The sequence below is a fragment of the Syngnathoides biaculeatus genome, chromosome 1 (genome assembly GCF_019802595.1).
Source record: "Syngnathoides biaculeatus isolate LvHL_M chromosome 1, ASM1980259v1, whole genome shotgun sequence".
NCBI classification, from domain to species: domain Eukaryota; kingdom Metazoa; phylum Chordata; class Actinopteri; order Syngnathiformes; family Syngnathidae; genus Syngnathoides; species Syngnathoides biaculeatus.
Window position 1 is genome coordinate 5,285,001 of NC_084640.1, and position 26,520 is coordinate 5,311,520.

The 26,520-nt window shown below is 41.4% G+C and overlaps 1 protein-coding gene across 3 annotated transcripts in view; it reads left to right on the forward strand.

The window, feature by feature from the left end:
- The window catches only part of phf14 (PHD finger protein 14), a 151,466-nt gene that overhangs the window by 11,188 nt on the left and 113,758 nt on the right, over window positions 1–26,520 (forward strand). For 2 of the 3 annotated variants that reach the window (XM_061839213.1, XM_061839304.1), the window contains exons 2-4: window positions 7,007–7,117; window positions 8,462–9,219; window positions 12,881–13,013. In XM_061839213.1, the coding sequence (XP_061695197.1) occupies window positions 7,007–7,117; window positions 8,462–9,219; window positions 12,881–13,013 (1,002 nt within the window). Of the gene's footprint in view, window positions 1–7,006; window positions 7,118–8,461; window positions 9,220–12,877; window positions 13,014–26,520 lie in introns of all 3 variants that reach the window. The other variant, XM_061839130.1, reaches the window with a different exon arrangement.

Below are 26,520 nucleotides of genomic sequence, written 5' to 3' on the forward strand. Positions count from 1 at the left end.
AGATCGGCCCATGTTTTACTGCCATCTGTGCAAGCAGAGTTACCAGCTTGAAAAGATGGGCGTCAAAGCGCTGGAGTCGCACCGGAAAAACAAGAGACACGCTGATTTGGCGAAGACTCTCTCATCTTCCGTTGGTATGAATCTATTTCTAAAATATCAAGATAGTGAAGCATCAACTTCAGGCAGTGGTACTGGCAGTGCATGCACACCTACAGTTGTCCAGTCATCGACTTCAACCAGCCAGAAGTCAGGCTTTATGAACGTAGTTCAATACACGAAGACGGACTTGTTAAAGGCAGAGATTGTGTGGACTTTAAAAGTGACTTAAAGCCATTACAGTTACAAATCTTGCGAAAATAATTCGAAAGTATTTGCAGTCATGTTCCCAGACAGTGACATTGCTAAAAACTACCACTGTGGGGAAAGGAAGACTTCGTATCTGGCTACATTTGGCATCGCTGCCCACTTTTCATCTCTACTGCCTCAAAGCCAAAAAAGCCAGAATAGAGACTGACATATCTACGCTTATTGAGAAGGCTGACAGGCTGTGTGAGGAGGCAGAAGAAAAGAGGAATCTGAGGTTTATCACCAAGGCCAATGCACTCAGAGGCAGAGCAAAGGACAAGAGAGCCACTTTGGGACCTCTGCAGCAACAAATAGAGGAGGCATGGGTCGGCTCAAGGAGCTAGAGTAGGGGTGCTGAAACAGTCATCAGTAGAAGACATTTGTGTATATAGTTGCAATTGTAGTTCGAATCTGTTTTTCTGTAGACTGTTATGTGAAGACATTGACAATGGTCATATCAATGAGAACTACCACAAGGGTTGACAGGTGATCACTGTCACAGGTACTGAGGTACAGGAACATTTGATGAACCAAGAACGGTTGATTGCACCATTGGGTGAGTCTTTTTTCCTTACTCTTGATTTCCCACGATGACCCTAAATTTTTCGTGTCAGCCCCTAAGAATGACCCTAAAAAGCCCTTAATTTTTTTTGGCCAGACTGAGTATGAACCCTGCATGAAATAATTTCAGAAATATATTTATTTTGCGTTTAAAATGTATGCTTTAGTAGTCGAGGAGGCTAGGCTGGGACTGCATTGCCGTATCTGTAGCAACTCGGCCCCCAGCCTTGTCGTTTTTTTTTTTTTATTAACAACATTGCTGAATAACTTTAAACAAGAAATAATACGTTTCTTTCGGCTTGTCTCTTTCGGGGTTGCCACAGCGCATCATCTCAGATGAACGCACATATATGTTTGGCACAATTTTTACGCCGGATGCCCTTCCTGACGCAACCCTTCTCAGGGAGTGGAGGCCCAAGTAGGATACGAACCCACAAACCCTTGGTTTACCAAACCAGTGCTCTAACCACTGAGCTACGGAGCAATAATGAGGGGGAAAAAAGCAAAAAAAAAAAAAAATTTTTTTACAAAAGTAACATAAAAAACATTAACTCGTAAATCGAGTTATAGGAATCTTGCAAACAAAGCAAAAATGCAGAAATGCTAATGGAACAGAGCATAATTAAAGTTCGCTAGAAAAAAAGCAATGCAAAACTATCAACAATCAAATCTCTTCGGTGGGGGTGACTCACCCTTGGAAGTTCTTTTCTCAAAGAACTTATCTTTTGTCACTTCTTTGGAGCTATGATTGGTGGTTAATTGTCCTCAAAAGGAGCAAAAAAAACAGTAAGTAAATGTAGCTACCGGGACACGTCTGCATACAGAGTAACAACAACAAAGCGCGTCTTGGGTGGGTCAGCTGGTCTGCCCGCACGTGTTGCGGGTTTTCCGGATTTTTTCCGGGACGTTTGAGTACTGGATTTTATATATATATGTGTGTGTGTGTGTGTATATATATATATATATATATATATATATATATATATATATTGTTGGAGGACACTTTTTTCCTCTGCGTGTTCGTTTAACTTCGGATAGTGAGACTGTTGGTTATCCAAATAAAGACTGGAGATGATGAACAGTTTCTTCCAAGAATTTTGTTACAGAATATTCCGGGCACTGATGAGTTACAGACAATGGCTGTAGAGAGCAGATCACAAGTGCGAAGATACAGAGAAAGCACACATCCTTTATCTTGTCAGAAGGGCGGACTATGGGTGGTATCAAACCTGTGGCATGAGATCGGGGCTTTCCACTTAGACAAAGGGTCTCTGTCTCAACCGGTTCTAGCTGGCAATGGATTATTACAAAATGTCCAGTATGCAGTTCATCAAGGTTAGCCTACGTGCAGAGATGTGCTCAAGGACACATCTGGCTACAGAACAAAGCTCCACTGAGGACATGAGGAAATTATGTAGTCATAACTAAATATGGGCACAAGACATACTTCAATATATATATATAATATCGTAATCCCTCATTTTTCAGTTGATTGGTTTCAGAACCACCCGCGAAAGGTGAAAAACCGCGATGTAGCAGGAGATGGATGTTTATGTGGCTACCAGAATATTTAAAATATGTAAACAGTATTTTTACTTTGCATTTTTGAGACAAAAAGAGGTATTTTTGTGAAATCTTGAATCATAAAACCTTATAAATATTGCATATGCAGTGTTATAAATTTATAATATAAATTACAAAACACTGTATTATATTATTGTATAGTTACCATTCATCACCCGGAGACTTGTCGGAGCTGCCATGTGGGTACTATAATGTTTAATGAACAATACAGCATTTATACTTTGCCTACAAGTGCAGTCACTCACATTTGACGAGCGGGACTGCGCTCGGGCGCCTTTGCGCTCGCAAATCTGCATAGTTGAGCATGAAAAGTCACGCACCTAAAATTTGTTACGAGGAGAAATACATGGACATTCTCAGCGCATATGGAAGCCAATCCAGCGCAGTGAACCACAGCCTGACTTTTTTTTTTTTTTTTTATCACGGAAGCACACAGTATCCTGCTCACCTGACTCCGTCCCCCTCCGGCCACCCACACAGTCTTGGCTACATAAAGCATGCTGCTTGTGTTTACTCTCGATAATAATGGTAAAAGTAAACAAAAACAAGTGCTGTTGCTTTAATGAATGTCGGGGTATGTGAATAATAGTAGAAAAAGTGGTGAAACTGGATGAGATTTTCTCTTTTTTGAGTAAAAATGGTCTGGTCTGAAGCCAAAGTAGAAAGTACAGTATGAGATGGTGTCTAATGTTAAAATTCCACCTTGGCACAGGCAGATCGAGGATGAAAGCTAATTCTGTATTTTAAATCTAGGAGGCAAAATAACTTAAAACTGTTTGAGAGCATCATTTAGCTTTCAACATGAATTGCACTGCAAGCGGATTTATGTTGAAAGTCATCAACATAGTGAGCCATGTCAAAGGAAATTCAGCTCCACCAGGGGTGCTCAATGCATCGATCGCGAGGCAGTTTTGGTTGATCGTGTGACAGTGTGGCCAAAAAAAAAAGACTGACTATCATCCACCTCGTTGCCAATACGTCGAGCGCATGCACATGAAGGTGCGTTTGAGCAAGCCGGCCTCCTATTTACAGCAGTCGCGGCGGAGCACGTGTGCACCAACCCCTGCGCCCGCCATCTACCCCGCTAACTCTGATACGTATGAGATTGTGATTTACTTTGACTTGATAAGTTCTAACGGTTATTTTGCCTGTGGTATGCGTTATCTTGAAGTTTTTTGTGTGTCTTTCACATCGCTTTAGAGGAATTTTCTCCCACTTTTCTTTTCAAAATTTTTTCAACTCCACCATATTGGAGCATTTTCTTTCACGAACTGCCCGCTTAAGGTCTCACCACATCATTCAGAGGTGGATTTGCTGGTGTGTTTTGGATCATTGTCCTGCTGCATGATACAAGAGCGCTTGAGTTTGAGGGCACAAACTGATGGGTGGATATTCTCCAGTATTTTCTGGCTTACAGAGCTGAATTCATCCATCTATCACTCACAGAAAGTTGTCTCAGACCTGGGGCAGCAAAGCAGCCCCGGACCATCCATGGTGATGGGAAGGATGTGCAGCAAGTAAAAGTGATTAAGAATAGCGATGGAAATATGTTGACTGGTACAAGTAGTGTGCTAAGTAGATGGAAAGAGTACTTTGAGTAGTTAATGAATTAAGAAAATGGGAGAGAAGTTAGAGTAGAGGAGGCACGCGTGAATGACTGGGAAGTGGCAATGATTAGTCAGGGAGAAGTTCAAAAGGCACTGAACAGAATGAAAAATGGAAAGACAGTTGAACCCAATGACATACCAGTGGAGGTATGGAAGCCATTTGGTGAGGTGGCTGTGGAGTTTTTGACCAACTTATTCAATAGAATACTAGCGAGAGAGAAGATGCCAGAAAAATGGAGGAAACGTGTGCTATTCCCCATTTTTGAGAACAAAGGCGATGTTCAGAACTGTGGAAACTACAGAGGAATAAAGATGATGAGCCACACAATGAAGTTATGGGTAAGAGTAGTGGAGGCTAGACTCAGGACGGAAGTAAGTATCTGCGAGCAACAGTATGGTTTCATACCTAGAAAGAGTATACCACAGATGCATTATTCGCCTTGAGGATGCTTGTGGAAAAGTAGAGAGAAGGTCAGAAGGAGCTACATTATATCTTTGTAGACCTAGAGAAAGCTTATGATAGAGGAACTTTGGTACTGCATGCGCAAGTCTGGTGTGTCGGAGAAATATGTTAGAATAGTACAGGACATCTATGATGGCAGCAGAACAGCGGGGAGATGTGTTGTAGGTGTGTCGGAAGAATTTAGGTTGGAGATGGGACTGCATCAGGGTTCCGCACTGATCCACTTCCTGTTTGCGGTCGTAATGGATCGGCTGACAGACGAGTTTAGACTGGAATCCCCTTGGACCATGATGTTCGCAGATGATATTGTGATCAGCAGTGATAGCAGGGAACAGGCGGAGGAACAATTAGAAAGATGACGATACGCACTGGAAAGGAGAGGAAAGAAGATTAGCTGAAGTAAAACAAAATATATTTGCGTGAATGAGACGGGCGGAGGAGGAAGAGTGAAGCTCCAGGGATAAGAAATAGCGAGGGTAGACGACTTTATATACTTGGGGTCAACAATACAGAGCAATGGTGAGTGTGGTAAGGAAGTAAAGAAACTGGTCCAAGTGGGATGGAACAGTTGGCGGAAGATGTCTGGGGTTCTATGTGACAGAAGAGTATCTGCAAGCCGAAAGGAAAAAGAAGACATTTAGAGGGGTCTTCATTTATTATTTAGATAGCTACAGTGCCGTGAAAAAGTATTCATATCTATCATACAGTATCATGTCTTTTTTGCATATCACAAACAAAGGTATCAAATTATCAAAGCAATTTTAATATCACTCAGAGACAACCCAGCAAAATACAATTTCAGTTTTGAAATTATAATTCAGTGTATGAAGGCACCAAAAATCCAAACCTTTCTGACCCTCTGTGAAAATAAAATCGTCCCTGGAACCTAATACAGTGGTACTTTTACTTACCAGCCGGAATGGACTCATCCGTTTGTTCACACAACATCAGAATGTTGCCGTATATCAATTTTTTTTTCCATCTCCTCCGATAAAAAATCTCTCGAGGGTTTTGGGTTGAAGAAGAACCCAGAAGTGATGTATTTTGCAGACAGCTGCAGCAGTTGAGTTGAGTGTCTTTACCTCTTGTACTGGTGAGTAAATGCCTTTTTTCTGGATATTAGCCAAAATGCCGGCTCGTTGTGTTGCTGGAGTTTGCTTGAACATGCGGGAGGATGGATTCATTCTTCACACGTTTTCAAAAGACCCGATTCGTCATGAATAATGGATTGCACAGGTGCAAATGACAAGAGCTTTGTGAGTTCCAAACGGCAGGTCTGGATAGAGCTTGTAAAAAAATAAAAAATAGGTGAAGGGACTAATTTGTCTCACAGTTTATAGCATATGTTAGGTGTGAATTTAGAATAAATCCCTAGGTCAAACCAGCTGAAAATAACAAAGCATTTGTATTGCGTTTAAGACAATTTAATCACACAATTTACAATACAACACAAAACAATAATAATAATATGCGTGTAACACGAGGTAACTAGCCAAACGACGTCTTGTCACCATAGTCGAATCCAATGTTCCAACATTGTCATTCTAGGGTGTGTGTAGAATTCTGAGAGGGAAAAATATTCCATTTTGGGATGAGGCTATAACATAATGTGAAAAAAGTGACACCCTGTGAAAAATGTATCGATACTCTGTTTATGAGTAATGCTGATGTTATATACATTTAAGAACAGTATTTATGAAAAGAAACAAGAAAAAAACGGGAAAAAACGTGTACAGCAGGAAAAGCAGTACAAACACCACAGTTGCATCAAGATGTTCAGAAAAACTGCACGTGAAGTAAACAAATGATGTCCCCACAATTTACTGACTTTAAAAACGTACGTAAAATAGAATTTATTTTGCATTCAAAACGTATAATGTGTCTTTATTAGACATTGAAACAGTTTTTTCGAAAGGAGTTTTATCCAGTCTATTCAAATATAAAATACACATTTAAATATATTTTTCTTCCTGGTTATACTGAAGTTATTTTTTTGGGTTTCTCATTTTTTTCATTCAATTGTTCAGAGGGACGTTCTCCTTTTTAAAGTCACTTTATGTAACCCATTGATTAATAAATGGGTCAGTTTTTCTCATTTCTACTGTTGTAATAAATAAAGTATTAGTGACTGTTGCTAATATTGAATTAGACCGATTTTGGTATTGGCCAAAATTCAAGGATGAATACTGCATCTGTATCGGCCCAAAAGGGAAAAAGTAGGTTGTTACTGCTATATTGTTGCCCTTTTTAAAACCCATCAGTGATCCTTGTTCCATGTTAACCAACAGAACATTGACTGCAATATAAAAACAAAAAGTGAACTATTGCGACAAAGAGACGTCAGAATGTTTACAGGGATAGTTTGTTTTGTTTCAAATTGATACATGTAAAACTGCAATTGCAAAACCTAAAAAGCTAACCATATTTTCTCTAACTTTTATATTAGTGGATCGTGGTTTGAAGCGCCGTCAGGTGAAACCTCTTGCTGCTTCACTTCTTGATGCCTTGGATTATAACAGCTCAGATGACAGTGACTTTGAAGTTGGAGATGCCACAGGTATGAATTATTTTACACTGTAAAGTATTAGGTTAATATATTTTGAAAATGCACATTTCATTCTCAAGTTTATATTTTTCTCTACAGGTCAATTGTTTTTTAAATTGAAAATAAACAACATACCCAATTTTCAGTTGAGCCAGCATGATTGCACACAATTTTTTAATGGTTACTGTTTTTTGGTCGGTGTGTTTTTTTGTTTTTTTTTTTCCTTCCTGTTTAGTGAACCCTTGCAATTTGTGGGCGTATGGAACCAAAATGTTTTCCAGAATAATATGTAATCATCAAATTGGCTTATTAAATTTAAGTTACTAAGTTTAACATCTAACATACCCCAAAACATTGATCCCAAAACACTAATAATATCAGTTTTCAAAGTCATCTTACACTTCCCTTAAAGTTTAATGTGGTATGCACTACAATTTCGGCATTGTATTATTTGCTGACAGCTGTCCCTTCGATGTACTTTTTGGCCAGTGTCTTTCTTAAGGTCATGTTATGGACACTGACCTTAAGTGAGGCCAACAAGCCCCGCAGGTTCGCTGGAGCCCCAAAGCCTTGGAAATGGCTTTGTAACCTCTTCCATTCACTTGTTTTTTTTTTTTTTTTTCATTTTTCTTGAATTTTTTTGTATCGTGGCATGATTCATTGGTTCTTGAGCTCTTGTAGTCCGGTTCACGTTCTCTGACAGATTCTTTTTAAGTGATTTCATGATTCAACCAGTATGGTGGTAATCAGGTTTGGATGTAGCTTGTCCTTAAGTGAGGCCAACAAGCCCCGCAGGTTCGCTGGAGCCCCAAAGCCTTGGAAATGGCTTTGTAACCTCTTCCATTCACTTGTTTTTTTTTTTTTTTCATTTTTCTTGAATTTTTTTGTATCGTGGCATGATTCATTGGTTCTTGAGCTCTTGTAGTCCGGTTCACGTTCTCTGACAGATTCTTTTTAAGTGATTTCATGATTCAACCAGTATGGTGGTAATCAGGTTTGGATGTAGCTTGTGAAATTAAACTAAAATTTCCCAAATTTGTGGTTAGTAACAGTGACTGTAATTTAACAAGGTGGAGGTACTTGTTCACAGAGGGTCAGATAGGCTTGGATTTTTTTGTGCCTTAATAAATTCAAATGTCATTTGAAAACTGCATTTTGCATTTCCTTGGGTTGTCTGAGTATTATTAAAATTGTATTGATTTGAAACTGTTGTGTGTGATAGGAAAAAAAAAAACAGAAATCACACTCAAAATCAATTTTTCACAGTACTGTAAATGGACTTGGTATGATAGCACTGTAGAATCCAAATGTATAACTTGGAGTTTCTCATTTTCTGTTTGTTGTGTATTCCAATAGGATCAGATGGGACAGGCAATGGGAGTGATGAGGAAGGCTCTAAACTAAATGCTGCTGGTTCCGAAAGTGACTCAGACAATGTGGGTTCTTTCGATGACGGTATAGATGAAGAAGAGACCAAAGATCTGACTGCTGAGGACAACCTGGCAGAAGATAAGTCGAAACACCAGACCACCTCAGACACATCTACGAAAGACAGTCCTGGCGTTAGTCCTCCTAAAGTCAAACGAAAGAGCAAGAAGTTTTTGGAGTCTGAGTCCAGTTTAGATGCTGGCAATGACTCTACCTTGGGGTCGAGGCTTGTCAATGATAATGCTGACGTGTTTGAAACTGAGCCCAAAAAATGGAACTTTCGCAGAAACCGTCCACTACTTGACTTTACAACCATGGAGGAGCTGAATGAGATGGATGATTATGATAGCGAGGATGACAATGACTGGAGACCCACAGCAGGGAAGAAGAAAGGCAAGGTAGCCACCCAAAAAGGTGGCACAGAGGAAGAATATGGTGGTAGTGCAGATGATAATAATGATGGTGATGAAGATGATGATGACAAGGATGATAATGATGATGATGATGATGATGACGATAACGATGATGATGATTACACTGACGATGACGATGATAAAGGAGATGAAGAAAACAGCAGCAGTGAGAGTGACAAGGATGTGAAGAAAGTCAAGAAAAAGGCTAAGAGTACCAATACTTTTGATGAAGAATTAACAAATGACAGCATGTCCCAAGGGAAAGGAAATGAGGTAAGGTACTTTATAGCACCCCCGCCCCCCAAACCCTCAAATTTGTAGGTGTTCAACTGAAAATGGGGAGGTTTTCTTTCACCTAGGCGTTTTCACGTCTTTGACCATTAGAATGATATAGTGGGGTTTCTCTCTGAAGCAGAGAATGTTTAACACGACCCTCATTACGAGGTATCTTCTGATGAGTGATAGATAAATAGATTGTTGGATAGATAAGTGAATGAGTGGATAGATTACTTTATCATTTCAACTGCCAGCAAACAGATTACATTAAAAAAAAACATTTTTCTTCTCACCATTTGAACAAGTTTATTAAATTTAAGCAAAGCAAAGTAAATTTATTTATACAGCGCATTTCATACATGAGGTAACTCAATGTGCTTTACATGATTAAAAATATTTGAAAACAAAGAGATGAAACATTTCAAAGAGGATAAAATCAATAAAAACGATAACAATATATATATATATTTTTTTTTAAATTACTATTAAAACTGTGTACAGTGCAGGAAATATGATTTAAAAAAAGTGGAAATACATGCATGAGAAAAAAAAGTCTTCAACCTGGATTTAAAAACATTCACACTTAGGGCTGACGTCACCTCAGTTGGCAACTTATTCCTTCTGTGTGCAGCATAATAGCTAAATGCTGTTTCGCCATGTTTGCTTTGGTCTCTGCTCTCTACTATTTGACCTGAGGCAGTCGATCTTAAGGCCATTTCGCAGTGCACTAAGGAACTCATTCATCGTTTATTAACTGTAAGGGCGGAACAATGGAATGCCTCGGCTTGAGTGAAAAATGTTCAACTCAGGAGCGACGTCGCTTTGACATCAGACCGCCAACCAGTGGGAAAAGCATTCGTGCTACTTCCAACTAATTTTAAAATGTGGGCAAGCTTGCACCAGAGCGACGTTGTACCTGAACCATGCCACCTGGTGAACAGCACGGAAACCAAGTGCAATGTCTAAAGGCTTTTAATGCTGCCAATGTCATCAGAGTGCTATCAGGCCTCACCAAAAATGCATTGTCACCAGATCCATCCATCCATTTCTTGTGCCGCTTATCCTCACAAAGGTTGTGTCAGTATAAAGTGTAAAGGGTGGAAAAAAAGGGTTGCCTTGCACTCTGTGGACATACGAATGCCCCCCCAATACAGTGGATGAAATTATGATTGATGATGACCATTTTTCTCAATTTCATTTCCAAAGGTCCTATTAACATGAACATTTCACCAGATTTTGGGAACAACTAAATTAATCCGTAAACACTGATCCTGGTAACACAATAACGAAGTTACAAAGTCACACATTATTCTAAATTCCCCCCATTTTGATCAGTCCAGTTATGCAGAAGCATTTAACCGTGACTCTTTATTTCAACAAATAGAAGAAAGCGATTGGGAAGTGATTATTGCACAGTGTACGTGGAGTACCAAAAAGTGCAAAGAAATGCATGATTTCACTGTCGTTACACTATTTTTATTTTCCTTGAGTTAAAGTGTAGTATTGTTGTTAGTTTTTATATATTCATTATGAATACAGTTTTACTGTTGGTTAAACGTGCAATGCATTGTGGGTTAATTCATACTGTAGTGCACATAAATCGGTGAAGGCGAGGACGAACTCACTGAAGGACTTCGAATACTTACATTAAATAATATTTACAATAAAAAGTGAGAACTTTCAACTTTGGAGTCCTGACTGTGCGGTCGTTTAATGCATGACGATCCCAAACACCATATGGGCACTAAGGGAGTGGGTTCATAAGAAGCATCTCAAGGTTCTGGAGAGGCCCAACCAGTCTCCCTATAACAACCAAAACATCACTGCTCTGGAGCAGTGATTCCCAAACAGTGTGCCGAGGTACATTAGTGTGCCGTGAGCGCTCTTCAGGTGTGCCGTGGGAAATGATCCAATTTTATGTAATAGCTAAAAAAACATTTTATTTCCAAGAAATAATGTATCTTTATTCATCTATTTATGCCAGTGAGGCACAATGACAGACAGAACAAAAAAATCCTCTTCTATTATATGGCAGGAAGTACATACAGTAATTAATCTATCCATTTTTGGTGACATTTACTTTTGTTGGTGTGCCGTGGGATTTTTCAATTGTAAAATATGTGCCTTGGCTCTATTAAGGTTGGAAATCACTGCTCTAGGGGAGATCTGCTTGGAGGAATGGGCCAAACAGCAACAGTGTGTGAAAGCCTTGCAAAGACTTACAGAACATTTTTGGCTTCGGTCATTGTGAACAAATGGTATACAACAAACTATTGATGTAATTATGGATTATAAATTTTTGTAATTGACAAAATACTTACTTTTCACCACAGTTTTCTAATAATTTCTTTAATAGACAGTGATTTTCAGGTTTTTACTCATAGGTAAATCTGGTCTCATAGGTGAGATATACCAGTGATGGAAAATTACAGGCCTCGTTTTTTCTTTTTAAGTTGGAGAATTTTCACAGTTGCTGGCTAACAAAATGCTTTGTTGTGACACAGTCTGTTTAGAGTCTTTATCTTGCTGAAATATCCACAATCGTTTCATTTTCATTATCTTCATGGATGGCAGTAGATTTTTGTCAAGAATATCTCTGTCCCATTGCTTTCCTACAATACCTGTACCATTTGCTGAAAAGTAGCGCCACACCATTATGTTTGTTCCCACCTCCAAACTTTATTTTTGGTAGGTGTTTTTAGGGAGGTGTGCTGTTATTTCCCCTCGAAACCTCATCACTGGCCAAGAAAGAAAGCTCACCAGCATCTCTTCTTCCTGCACAAAGCTGGGAATGCCAACTATCCATCACACAACCTTTTCAGTCTGCTGCTATCAAGCAGGAGACTGTGTTGCCTACAGGCCAGTACTAGCTGACAGGCTGTCATGAATCTGAACTATCTGCCCGCTTTTCCTCCTTTTCCTCTTTTTTTCTCTGCCACCACAACTCTGAACTCTGATGCCATGCAAACATGTAGATGCGCATGCACACGCACATCCACCCACCCACACACAGGGCAAAGGAGAAGCTCGTAGAGGCTTTAAGTTCACTCACCTGCTGTATTCCAACATGATGATCATAAACATGGTCCTTGAAGAAGTATGCGTAGCCGTCTTCTTCCAAAAAGGCCTTTTTCATCCATGTTAAAAACGTGCACCCACCATCTAAGAAACTCTCTCCATGTATAAATGAGCAGCACCATACAGAGGCACGTTTCTGAGGCTGTATATTTTTTGAAATTTTTCAAACCAGTCTTTGCTGCCCAAAAAGCCTCGTCCTCGAAAACAAAAACTTAAGGAACGGGATCTGATCAGCAAGTGAATGACTTGAAACACCTTGGAGTTCTGTTATGTCCTTCACAGAAGAGTTTGTGAAACTTGAACTTGTGAAAGTAAGAGGCAGGCATAATACATGATAGTGCGATCCATAGTTGAATTTTCATTACTTTAGGTCTTTGGTATATCACTCATAATTCTGTACAATTTATTGTAAGCCATAGTTATTCATTAATAAAAGTAACTAATTTAGATTTGGCCATAAAGAAACCAGCACAATGTATGATTTTAGTTAAATCAATTCTCTCTGGTATGGAATATTTTAGTTGAAGTATTTCGTTGTGGGTTTAGTAACAGTACAGTTACCCCCCCTCCCCCCCAGCAGGATTCCTTGCTTGATCGGTCCCAGACCTGGAGTGCTCAGCATATTCTCATCTGCTCGGTTTGCCTGGGAGACAACAGTGAGGATGCAGATGAGATCATTCAGTGCGACAATTGCGGTGTAACTGTACATGAAGGTAAGATGCCATTAATTCAATTTTTTTTACGACAAATTAATTGAGGAAATTGTCAAAGCAAAATATCATCTGAAAGCGCTATAACACTGAACAAATAATCTAGATGGTGGTATAAAGTGCAAGTGTCTGTGCAGTTGTGTGCAACAACCCCCCAAAAAAAGTTTAAAATCCTTTTTTGAATTTATGCGTAAGCTTTACTTTTGTTAGTTATTGGTTGACCAGCAGCCCCCTTTCACACTTTTCGCCAAATAAATGCAGGCACGAAAGGTTTTTCCATAATTTTACTAAAGTTTTACTTTTTACCATATTGTTTTGAGCCAGTAAGTACATTTAAAAAAATAATTTCCTTTCTTTTCATTCTGTTTTATGTTTTCAAACAGTATTTGTTATTTAAAAATACTATTTTCTCATGTAAAGACACCTAAAAAAGTTGGGGTCGCATTTCGGGGGCTGGAATAGATTAATGGCATTTACATGGGTGTTAGAGAGGAAGATGCACGAGATAGGCTCAGAGGGAAAAAGATGACAAGTTGTGGCGACCCCTAAAGGGACAAGCCGAATGGAAAATAAGAAGAAATGAATTTCAATAGGAAAATTCGCATTGACATAAGTAAAAGCTCTGTCTAATTAATTGAACTTAAACTAATTAATCACGTATCTTAAAGTACCACTAAGTGTTCCCTCATTTAACGTGGGGGTTACATTCCAAAAAAGACCCACATTAAGTGAAATTGTCCCATTTCCCAAAAATTTTCAAGGCTTCTAAACACCAAATACCACACTTTGTAAACTTTTCTCAGAGACATTAACATTTCCTCACATTTCTCTCGTTTAAACACACTCAAAGTTCAAACTTTTGTTGATTAAAAAATAAAAAAAAAAAAAAAAAAAAAAAAGACACTACGGTATTCTAGAATGAAACCAAAGATCAGAACCTGTCAGAGGCCAAAACATTTATTTGAGAAATAAATATATAAACATCCCTCCATCCATTTTTTTCTGCTTTATACTGGACCGGATATAAGCGTTGTTTTTTTAATTTTTTTTAAATCAAATTTTTAGAACACAATTTAATTTTAACGATCAGTCTATGAGGTTGAACACAAGAAATTATTAATAGCGACTCACGTATTTTACAGTTCCTCTGGGTAACTAACTTGGACAACTCTGCTGCAGTGTCTTTCTCCTGAAGCAATTTGGTGCGGGTGTCTTTTTTGTGAGTGAAGAACATAGCTATGGGTCATTGTTGGCACACTTTTCTTCTGGGCCAGATTATTCTAATAAACAGACATGCCTTTGATCATGTTTGAGAGTACTTAGGGCCAGCAATTGCGGCGATGCTGCGGCCCCTGAATCACGCTCCTTGGTTTTCCTATGTGCTTTGGGTCATTGTTATGTTAAAAGACCCAGCCACGACCCATCTTCAATGCTCTGACTGAGGGAAAGAGGTTGTTCCCCAAAATCTCACATTATGTGGCCGCGGTCATCCTCTCTTTAATACGGTGCAGCCGTCCTGTCCCATGTGCAGAAAAACACCCCCAAATCCTGATGCTCCCACCCCCATGCTTCACAGTAGGGATGGTGTTCTTGGTATGGAACTCATCATTCGTCTTCCTCCAAACAAGTTTAGAGGAATTATGACCAAAAAGTTCCATTCTAGCCTCATCTGACCACAAAACTTTGTCCAATGACTCCTCTGTATCATCCAAATGGTCATTGGCAAACTTAAGACGGGCCATGACATGTGTTGGTTTAAGCAAGGAACCTTCCGTGCCAATCATGATTTCAAACCATGACGTCTTAGTTTATTACCAACAGTCACCTGGGAAACGGTGGTCCCAGCTCTTGTCAAGTCATTGACCAAGTCCTGTCGTGTATTCCTGGGTTGATTCCTCACCTTTCTCAGGATCATTGAGACCCCACGAGGTGATATCTTGCATGGGGCTCCACTCCGAATAAGATTGACCGTCATAATTTTCTTCCATTTTCTTATGATTGCTCAAACAGTGGACCTTTTTTCACCAAGCCGCTTGGCAATTTCTCTGTAGCCCTTTCCAGCCGTGTGGAGTTGTACAATTTTGTCTCTGGTGTCTTTGGACAGCTCTTTGGTCTTGGCCATGTTACAAGTATGAGTCTTACTGATTGTATGGGGTGGATAAATGTTTTTACGCAGCTACCAACCTCACACAGGATCTGCATCTGATTCAGGATAATACATAGAGTGGAGGAGGCCTTTTTAAGGTGGAATAACAGGTCTTTGAGAGTCAGAATTCTAGCTGATAGACAGGTGTTCAAATACTTATTTGTACGTAGTAAGTAATAAGTAATTACTTATTTGTATTTGTATCTCACAAATAAATCATTAAAGGACACATACATTGTGATTTCTGGGTTTTTCTTTTTAGATTATCTCTTTCACAGTGGACATGCACCTACGATGAAAATTTCAGACCCCTCCATCATTTCTAAGTGGGAGAACTTGCAATATAGCAGGATGTTAAAATACTAATTTTCTTCACTGTACTTACCTACTTTCTGTGCTTTGTAATGTATGTAGTTGATTCCGTCGATGTTTTTATTTGGGGTTATCCATAACAAGATGGATTCCCATCCTGCAGCAATTTGGTGAGCCAATTTATACTCATTTGGTATGCCTCGTGGGATGGCAACTGCATCAATGTATGTCAGATGTCCATCTTTCCAAGAGGACCTTCGCTTTCGGGAGAAACCAAGGGGAGGTCCAAAGACGCATGCGCCCAGTTTTATATCCTTTGTTGTGGATGGAAACACAGTATCAGGTAAGAGCAGTGATACCAGTGCACTTGTTCCTGATGCATTTATTAGTGTGTCATACAACTTTTGACCAACACACCACCACCACACATCGCTGCGTGGAAGTAGGGGGGCAGTTGCCGATGGATAACATGACACCATGTTTTGTTGAGATTTCCCACCTTAACATCTGTCCCTGTAAAGCTAACACAGGAGAAATTAGCCAATGCAACATTAATAGAAAATACCGGTTTATCATTTACTGCCTTTGTTGGTGGATAAACAGTATTGCATTTCTGACAAGTGGTGTTGTTTTAGTCATTAATTCCAGGGTACACTGTGTTGGGATTTCTGCTGGAATGAGACGTAGTAGTGGACTAGGGCCCATGCAGGTGATGCAACTATAGTCTACCATGTTAGCTGCATTCTACATTAACCTCTCCCAAACAGTGTTTTGAATAGAACGAGACCTGTCGTGCTTGTAATGTATGTATAGTTTGACTTAATCTATCCATTGTGTCCATGGTCTGTGTTTCTTACATATATTTCTTCAGTCTATTCTTAATTGTACTATTCATTCTCTCCCTTTGTAGATGGTAAAAACAGTGGTGTTTCAAGTTAATGTGGAACGTGAGTCCCATTGTGTCGACCACTTTGTTTACAAAGTGTGTTCCATTATCACTATATATAGTCTCTGGGATACCATATCGTGGTATGATAACTTTGCATAATGCTTTAGCTACGGTTAGCGCATCAGTTTGTTTACCCGGGAATACTTCTACCCAGTTTGAAAGAGCATCAATGATGCCTAAACAGTATGGTTTTCCCTCACTTTTGTTTAGGTCAATGAAATCCATGTGTTTTTTCTGAAATGGATATGTAGCCTGAGGAAACTGACCACATTTGGATGCACATTCCCTTGTGGATTATGCCGAGCACAGGTCAAACAAGCCAAACAAAATTTTTTTGCATACAAGTTAAATCCATGGGTCGTGTAATGCCTTGGTACCAGGGCGACCATTCCCCCTGTTGAAACATGAGACCCATGGCTCAATATTGCTGCCCACTTAAAAAGATTTTTTGGTAGATTGGGTTTTTTATCTGTGCTGACATAAATCCTATTTTATAGTGTAGCACCTTATTTTCCACATTTTTAGTTCTGCTGGTAAGCTTTGTCTTTGCATTTTTTTAACACATCATCTGAAAGTTTGTCTTCCTTTTTTACATGGTCATATAATCCCATAAAGGTTTTGGCTGCTACTTCTTTTGCTGTTCCATCTGCAAATGCATGTCCTAATGATACTGTCTGTTTTTGATGTGTGTGCTGCACATTTACATATGGCAATTTCTTTTGGTAATTGACCTGCTATGAGCAAATTTTGTAGTAGTTCTGCATATGTAACTGATTTCCTTGTCGTTGTCACTATTCCTCTATTTTTCCAGTATTGTCTGTGTAGATTGTGATACCACTGTGAATACAACAGCTTCTGGTATCAGATGTTTTCGCCAATGAGAAATTGGAATGTTAACCCGCTTCCGCTTGTCTCGGAAAACTGGATATACTCATGTATCTGGTTATGAAGTCGTTGAGATTTACATGAAAGAGTTTGAGAGCGTAGAAAAGTCTGGACACATACAAATACTTCGTTGCTGGATCTGTTCTCAATCAAGAATAAATCCCACATAGTGATGGAGCCACTCAGGATTTTTCAATACAAATACCAATATTTAAATAAATGACCCCTGGTTTTACACAAACTGGCATTCATGAACTATGATGGGGGGAAAAATACATACACGGAAGCGTGTTGCGGCCACACGTTAAACTTCGCCAAACCTCTCTGTTTTTTTTTAAAATATGCATTGTTCTCAAATGAGTTCAATGCATATTTAAGAAAAGAAAATAAACCGCTGGAATAGGCTTCAGTCGTGGTAGTTTACTTAGTTGAATTTGTAAGTTTTGGAGTAAAGGTATGCATGTAAATAATGAATATTGTAATGTAATATTGTTTTGAAAACAGAATAGCATTTATTTACAGATATACTAGATATATTTCATCCATAATACAATTTATAAAACTTGCACGTTAAAATTTGGTAATCATCCTTTGATCATCCTTTAATCATGGTTGCAGCTCCTGACCGGCTATTTTTCAGTCTTTTTTCATTCAGTCAAATCACGTGCCTGCTCATATGATAATTTTCCAGAATGGGATTTTGTTTGAACAAGCATTGATTGGACAAATGCTGCTTTTAGCAGGAACACTAATAATGTCAATAATTATTTATTTAGAAAAATCTTAATGTAAATGGGGCGACATGGAAGCGCAGCTGTAAAGTGTTGGCTTCATAATTATGAGGACCCGGGTTCCATCCCGGCCCCAGCTGTTTGGAGTTTGCATGTTCTCCCCATGCCTGCGTCCATTTTCTTTCCAGTCCTTTCTGCTTGATGACAGCTGGGATAGGCTCCAGCACTCCCGTGACCCTTTTGAGGATAAGGGATGAAGAAAATGGATTGACGTGTCATGGGTGTGTCTGTCCTCGATGCGTCGCGGACCAGCTCCAATTGGCAGATGGTAACCCTAACCCTAACCTGCGCCTCGTGATAGTGATTACAGCTAATGTATATGTATTGCCATACGTGCGGTCTGGTCTTTGCCAGATCGTTGGACTCATGTCACGTTCCCGCAACCCTATGTCTACGTCCTTGGAATTCCGTGTACCGAACTTTGCCTCGTTCTCGACCTTCCTCTTACACCTGCTTATCCTGTTACTGCTGCCTCGTAGGACTGCCTGCCTTTGTACCTACTGTGTTTTGAAAAAAGACATCTCCCGAACTGGTCTTGTGAGTCGTGCATTTTGGGTTCAGCCTCGTGTTCATGACAGAACGATCTGGCCAAAACATGGACCCAGCCGACACTTATTCAGCGCGCAACGCTGCCCTGGTCCAAGGTTGACGTCTCGCCGAACATGAAGGAGTCCTCTAGATGATTGCTCGCCAACTGCAGGAGGTAATGACCCGGCTGGAATCATTGTCTGCATCCTCTTCCAGTGGAGCCAACACCAGTCCGGACCCGGCAGATGCCGCGGCAGTCCACCGTACCCCTGAGCCAACCACCGTGCCGGTTCCTGATGCTCAGAGGGTCGTATGCTTACCGCTCTCCCGTCCGGAGCGATTTATAGGGGACTCGGGCAATATCAAGCCCTTCATCACTTAATGTGAGCTGCATTTTGAATTACAGTCTGCCGCCTTCCCCACCGACTGGGACAAGATTGTGTTCGAGACGGGAAGGGGGGAAGCATTGGTGACAGCTAAACAGAGCCACGACGCTGACATGTGACGAATGTGGGCAGTCTTTGTTACAGCTATGCTGCAGGTTTTTCAATATGCAACCCCTGAACGCGAGGTGGCAAATTTGTTAAATATGTTACAGCACGGGCAGCGCAGAGTCTCCGAATACGCCATTAAGTTCTTCATTATGGCAGCCCAGAGCCAGTGGAACAACAGTGCGCTTCGAGATGCTTTTGTTCAGGGGCTGTCTCCCACTATCAAGGATCTGTTAATTATCCGGCGGGGGAACTCCCTGCTGTGCCTCAGAGAATCCACTGCTCTTAAACAGGCGCCCTCCAATACAGAAGAACCCTAGCAACTGGACCGTCTCCGCTTATCACTCGAAGAACGTCAACGACGCCTGTGGGAGGGACGCTGTTTCTTCTGTGGGTGGTCAGGTCACACCGTGGCTCGCTGCTCAGTAAAGCCAGCGGGACCCGCACTTAGAGTTTCCACGATGGGGAGTCTTAACCACGTCTTGGACTTTCCCGCTCGGCACTCCTTTGTGTAACTTTAAGTTGAGGCGGACAGTCCCGCACGGTGACGGCTTTCCTCGATTCAGGCTCAGATGCCAACCTCCTTAATTTTTGTTTCATTGGCTGTATGGGTCAAGAGACCTTCAAAGTACAACTCCCCCATAACGCATATGCGGACAATGGCACATTCCTCTGCAAAACAGTGATGAAAGTCCTCCAGATTTTCCCGGAATTCCGGATTTTTTTATTTTAATGAAAATTGCCTGCAAAATTGATGAAAAATTAATTAATCCGGATATTAGTTATCAACATTGAACGAACATGTGGTCTTCACATTCATTTATGTGTTTATTTCATAAACGTTAACTAAACAAGCCTGCTCCAAAACAACCGGTATTCACCTGGAAACAGGAAATGCAAGTTAACTGTACTGAGCATGTACGAAAGCGCATGTTCAGAACTGCGTCACGTAATGCGAGCGCATTTACGTCGAAAGTCAACATCATTAGGCATGTCAAATGAAATTGAGTTACACCAAGGGTGCTCATTGCGTCAATCGCGAGGCAGTGTGACGACATAAAAAAAAAAAAATCAACAACAACATTAGACTTAATCATCCACCTCGTCGCTTGATTCAGGTGTGGCCAATACGTCGAGTGCATGCACATTAAGACTCGTTCTAGCAAGCCGGCCTCCTATTTAGGGCAGTCCCGTGGTGCATGCCCCCCCCTCCAACAATACGTTATGATTGCCGACAGGAATGTTTGTTCCAATGTATCGCTAGCTTGTTGCCATTAACGCCGATTATGTTGAACTAAACTTTCAGCATCTTCAAAACATTGCAAGTATAGACCGTTCGTGTTTATTCCTTGACAGGCCAGTGCATTTAACTTTTATTCAGATAAAGTTGGTCACATCAATAATTTTTTTTGCTGAAAAATTTTAAATACTGTTTTATATTATGGTCTACTAATATCAGTTGAAATTGGAAATGATCATTTCTGCGTTTGAAGTTTTAGTTTTCTATTTTGGTTATGTATTTGTTTATTTTATTTTTAATTTATAGTTATGTTATCTAAATCCAATAAGTTATTTTAAGGCCATCCCTAATCACACCCGTAACTTTACCTGCGAGCATGACTGACCACACCCGTACATTTTTCAAATGTGAGTGACTGTCTGTGTGTGTGTATATATATATATATATATATATATATATATATATATATAATATATATATATATATATATATATATATATATATATTAAAGGAAACTGATTATACTATTAGTATTACTAGATCTATATCTAAGATAGTGAGCAATGTGGTCGAGTGTATCAGTACAACGCGACGTAAGAAGTTTGAGACTTAAACATTAATAGTAATTCCTACAGATCAACTTCTTCAACATGTTTTGCTGTACGGTGTAGAAATTCTAGGATATATTTTTGTGTATATTCTATATCTATACTATAATATGTATAATGTGGGGAAAAGGACAATTTTAGATGTTTTTTTTTTTTACTGAATAGTTCACTTAATTCATTTGTCTTGAGATAAGATGGCATATTTTAAGCATATTTTAATGACAAATGTGATTATGTGCCATCCAGTGATAGGGGATGGGAGGCAAAAAAATCTGGGCTTGGTCCATGGGAAACTTCTGCCCAATTTTTTTTTTTCATGACTTGGAAATTTTACTTTCAAATTTTCTCTGAATTTTGTTAACAGATATCGCCAGAATGCACCACAGCCATCCATTTTTTCAAAAATTTCCCAGGGGAGCATGCCCCTGGACCCCCTTACTGCTTGCCTTTGTATTTTGGGGATTTTCACAAAAGTCCACTTTAATCTCTAGCATGATAACCTCCCACACCCAGACGCTCCCCATGACATTACGGATTCCCATTCAGAACGTTTAAGCTTTCATGTTTTCAAGACCCAGAGCAGTGACATTAACTTGGGAAGTCCATGGCTGAGGCTTCATAACCCCCATAACGACTGGTCAACCGGACAAGTTAAGTCTTGGGAGGCGAAATGCCCATACACTTGCCTCTCATCCCAGAGGAAGGAGGGCACGGATGTTACTTCGGACAATCCGCGGACTCTGCAGGAGGAGGCAGATCTAACCCTAGTTCCTCTCTGTTATCATGATCTTACGGTTATGTTTTCCAAAATAAAGGCCATGTTTGCGCATTAGACTCTCTGCCCGGCGCCTCACCCCCTCGAGGGAGACTCTATTCTCTTTCGGATGAGGGAGTATGTGAAGGAGTCGCTGGCGGAGGGACTCATCCAACCCTCGTCCTCGCCGACCGGGCTGGGCTTCTTCTTTCTGGGGAAAAAAAAAGTAAAAAACCCTACAGCCCTACATTGATTACCAAGGACTGAACAGTATTACCGTCAAGAACAGGTACCCTCTTCCCCTCATTGCCACAGCCTTTGAGCTCCTGAAGGGGGCCAAAATCTTTACCAAGCTGGACTTGAGATGTGCCTACCACCTGGTGCGGATAAGAGAATGCGATGCATAGAAGACTGCATTCAACACGCCCACTGGGCATTACGAATATTTAGTGATGCCCTTTGGACTCACTAACGCGCCAGCGGTTTTCCAAAATTTTGGCAACGATGTGCTACGTGAAATGCTCAACCGGCATGTCTTTGTGTATTTAGATAACATCCCAATCTTCTCTCCAGACGAAGCAACCCATGTCGAGCATGTTTGAGTGGTTCGACACTAGCTGCTGCGTCACAGTCTGTATGTCAAAGCAGAGAAATGAGAGTTCCACCAAACCTCAGTGTCAGTTTTGGGGTTTGTCTTGGCGCAGGGCGAAGGCTGCATGGATCCCTGCAAGCTGGAGGCTGTTCTCCGTTGCCCCACGCCCAGCTCTCTTAAGGGGGTTCAGAGATGTATTGGGTTTTGTGAACTTTTATAGAAAATTCATTCGGAACTTTAGTGCCGTTGCGGCACCGTTATATCCACTCACTGCAGCCCACAGTTCGTTCGAGTGCAACCCAAGTTGCCAGGCAGCCTTCTGCAAACTCAAGGCCAGCTTTGCCTCCGCTCCTATCCTCATCTTGCCGGACCCGCACCGGCAATTCGTTGTGGAGGTGGATGCAGCAGATTCAGGTATTGGAGTGGTACTATCACAGAGGACTCCGAACAATGAGAGGATACACGCCTTTCGTGGTACAGTGAAGAAAATACATTATAATTATAGGTATTTGAACACCCTGCTATATTTTAAGTTCTCCCACTTAGAAATCATGGAGGGGTTTGAAATTTTCATCTTAGGTGCATGTCCACTGTGAGAGAGATAGTTTAACAAGAAAAATCCGGAAATCACAATGTATGAGGGATTAAGATAATATAAAAGGAAAAGTCCAGAAATCACAATGTATTTTTTTCAACAATTTGTGTGATACAGCTGCAAATAAGTATTTGAACACCTGTCTATCAGCTAGAATTCTGACCCTCAAAGATCTGTTAGTCCTCCTTTAAAAGTCCACCTCCATTCCGTGTATTTTCCTGAATCAGATACACCTGTGTGAGGTCGTTAGCTGCATAAAGACGCCTGTGCACCCCATACAATCCGTAAGACTCAAACTTGTAACATGGCCGAGACCAAAGAGCTGTCCAAAGACACCAGAGAAAAAATTGTACAACTCCACACGACTGGAAAGAGCTACGGAGAAATTACCAAGCAGCTTGGTGAAAAAAGGTCCACTGTTGGAGCAATCATTAGAAAATGGAAGAACCTAAACGTGATGGGAAATCTCAATCGGAGTGGAACCCCATGCAAGATATCAACTCATGGGGTCCCAATGATCCTTAGGTGAGGAATCAGTCCAGGATACGATAGGACTTGGTCAATGACCTGAAAAGAGCTGGGACCACCGTTTCCAAAGTGACTGTTGGTAAAACACTAAGATGTCATGGTTTGAAATCATGCATGGCACAGAAGGTTCCCCTACGTAAACTAGCACATGTCAAGACCTGTCTTAAGTTTCCCAGTGACACTTTGGATGATACAGAGGAGTCATGGGAGACAGTTTTCTTGTCAGATGAGACCATAATGGAAGATTTTTGTCATAATTCAACTAACTGTTTGGAGGAAGACGAATGATGAGTTCTATCCCAAGAACACCATCCCTACTGTGATGCATGGGAGTGGTAGCACCATGCTTTGGGGGTGTTTCTGTACATTGAAGATAGGTCGTGGCTAGTCTCCAGTCCGAAAGCCAATCAAAAATGTTTTTTCTCAGCAACAGCCCAAAAACCTCTCCAATCTAAAGATCTGTGTGGAGAATTGGGGTGTGTGCAAACCTGGTGAACAACTGCAGGAAACGTTTGACCTCCTTAATTGCAAATAAAGGCTACTGTACCAAATATTAACATTGGTTTTCTCAGGTGTTCAATCCTTTTTTGCAGCTGTATTACACAAATAAATCATTAAAAAAATCATACACTGTGATTTCTGGATTTTTCCTTTTGGATTATCTCTCTCACAGTGGACATGCACCTACGATGAACATTTCAGGCCCCTCCATGATTTCTAACTGGGAGAACTTGCAAAATAGCAGGGTGTTCAAATAAGTATTTTCTTCACTGTTTATACAGACCACAAAAATCTCAAATACCTAAAATCGGCCAAACGACTTAATGCCAGGCAAGACAGGTGGGCTCTTTTCTTCACACGATTTCGCTTTGTGGTGTCCTATCGACCGGGATCAAAGAATGGTAAACCCAATGCATTTTCGTGAGTTTACAATAGCGAGAAAATAGAATCTGAACCGGTGCCCATCTTCCCCGAAGCATTTTTGAATCATTGTTTACTTGGGAAATAGAAACAGCAGTGAAAGAAACGCTTAGGGAAGGTTGCCCAAAGGCAAGCTGTTCGTCGTCCCTCCGCTACAGGGCCGTGTAATATACTGGGCCCACACCAATCGCACCGTAGGTCACCCGGGCATAGCCAAGACGCAGTCCGTGTTCAAACGCTTTTTGTGGCCAAACAGTGAGAAAGATGTCAGGGAGTACGTCAATGCCTGTCCTACGCGCGCCGATCATGAGCCCTCCTGCCTGCTTCCCGCTTGGGAGTTACGGCCACTATCCATGCCGTATTGTCTGTGGTCACTTTGTGACAGGACTACCGGGGTCACAGGGTCACACCGCAGGTCTTATGGTAGTTGACCGATTTTCCATAATGGGACACTTAATTGCGCTACCAAAATTGCCCTCCACAAAACAGACAGCTGAGCTCATGATGGGCAACATACTCAGATTACATGGCTTGGCCACTGACGAGGTGTCCGACAGGGGCCCCCAATTCGTCTCCCGTTTCTGGAAAGAATTTTGTTCACTCACCGTGAGTCTTTCCTAGAGCCATCATCCGGTATCCAACGGCCAGACCGAATGTGTAAACCAGGACCTAGAAATACGGCTCTGATGCCTGACTTCTCGCGACCCAAGCTCATGGAGTCAACAGTTAAGTTGGGTCGAGTACTCAAATAACGCCCTTCCCTCTGCATCCACCCTTATGTCTCCCTTCCATGTCGTGCACGGCTATCCACGCTCTTTCTTCCCATATATAGACTCAGACTCGTTGATGCCATCAGCTTTGGCCGTGGTGAGACGCTGTAGTCAGACCTGGGAGGGAGCCCGTAAGATAGTTCCGCGCAAGGGACGCTCCTATAAGGCCACGGCAGACCGTAAGAGGGTGATTGCACTGGATTACAGAGTGGGTCAGCGTATCTGGCTGTCAGTGAAGGGTTTCCCACTCTGGGTGGAATCATAGAAGCTTGCTCCCAAGTTCGTCGGATCATTCCCGATTGCAAAGGTGATCAACCCGGTCACTATGCAGTTAAAACTCAGGAAATCAATGCCGGCTTTCCGCGTCAGTCTGCTCAAGCTGGCTCAAGTGTCCTATTGGTGCCGCCTTCCGGGCCCTCGCCTCCCCCCTACATGGTTGACCAGGGTCCTGTCTACGCTGTACGCCAGCTCCGGTCATCGCGCCGTCGGGGGAGTACAGTACCTAGTGGACTGGGAAGGCTACGGCCCCGAGGAGTGGTCTTGAATCCCTTCCTGATTCGTGGTCGACTCCTCTCTCATTAGGTACTTTCATGCATCGCTCCTGGGCTTTCCGGGACTGGCCGTTGGGGTTGGGGTACCATCATGGGTGTATATGTCCAATGCAGCGCGCACCTACTCCAATCAGCAGATGCGCGCACCTGCGTCTCATCTTAGTGATTACGGCTCACGTATATATATTGCCATGTGTGCGGTTTGGTATTTGCCAGATCGTTGGACTCATGTCACATTCCTGCAACCCTACGTCTACATCCTTGCTATTCCCTGTACCGAACCTCTAGTTGGAACTTGTCAACCTCACACACCAGCTCGAGCTACTTCTCTGCCAGAGCTTCTGTCACCAGGGATCAGATCGCAAACGTCCCTGCCTTCGGCCACTGCCCAGCTCATATTTAACCTGACCCCTATGGCCCCTTCCACAAGGGGTGAGCCCATGGAATGGGGGACCCACGCTTCCCTTTCAGGCTGTGCCCGGCTTAGTCCCATATATCAAGGCCCAGCCACTAGGCGCTTACCTTCGAGCTCCACCTCTAGGCCTGGCTCCAGAGGGGGCCCCGGTGACCCGCGTCCAGTAATAAATAATGCGGTGCCGACGGGGGAAAATGACCGTTTGCATTTAGATATATGGACAGACTAGTCTAACGTTAGAACTTAGATCAACTCAAAATAAATCACAATCTCATACTTATTACAGTTAGATATTAAAATATTACCTGTGTTATATCCCAGAAATGTTTTCAGTGTAACTCAAGGGGGCCCAGATTTTTCCCCCCAAGATCTACTTTTCAAGCAGCCAGCCTCTTGCGTTCGACCGGCGGGGCGGTGGGGGCCGGGGGTGGCCG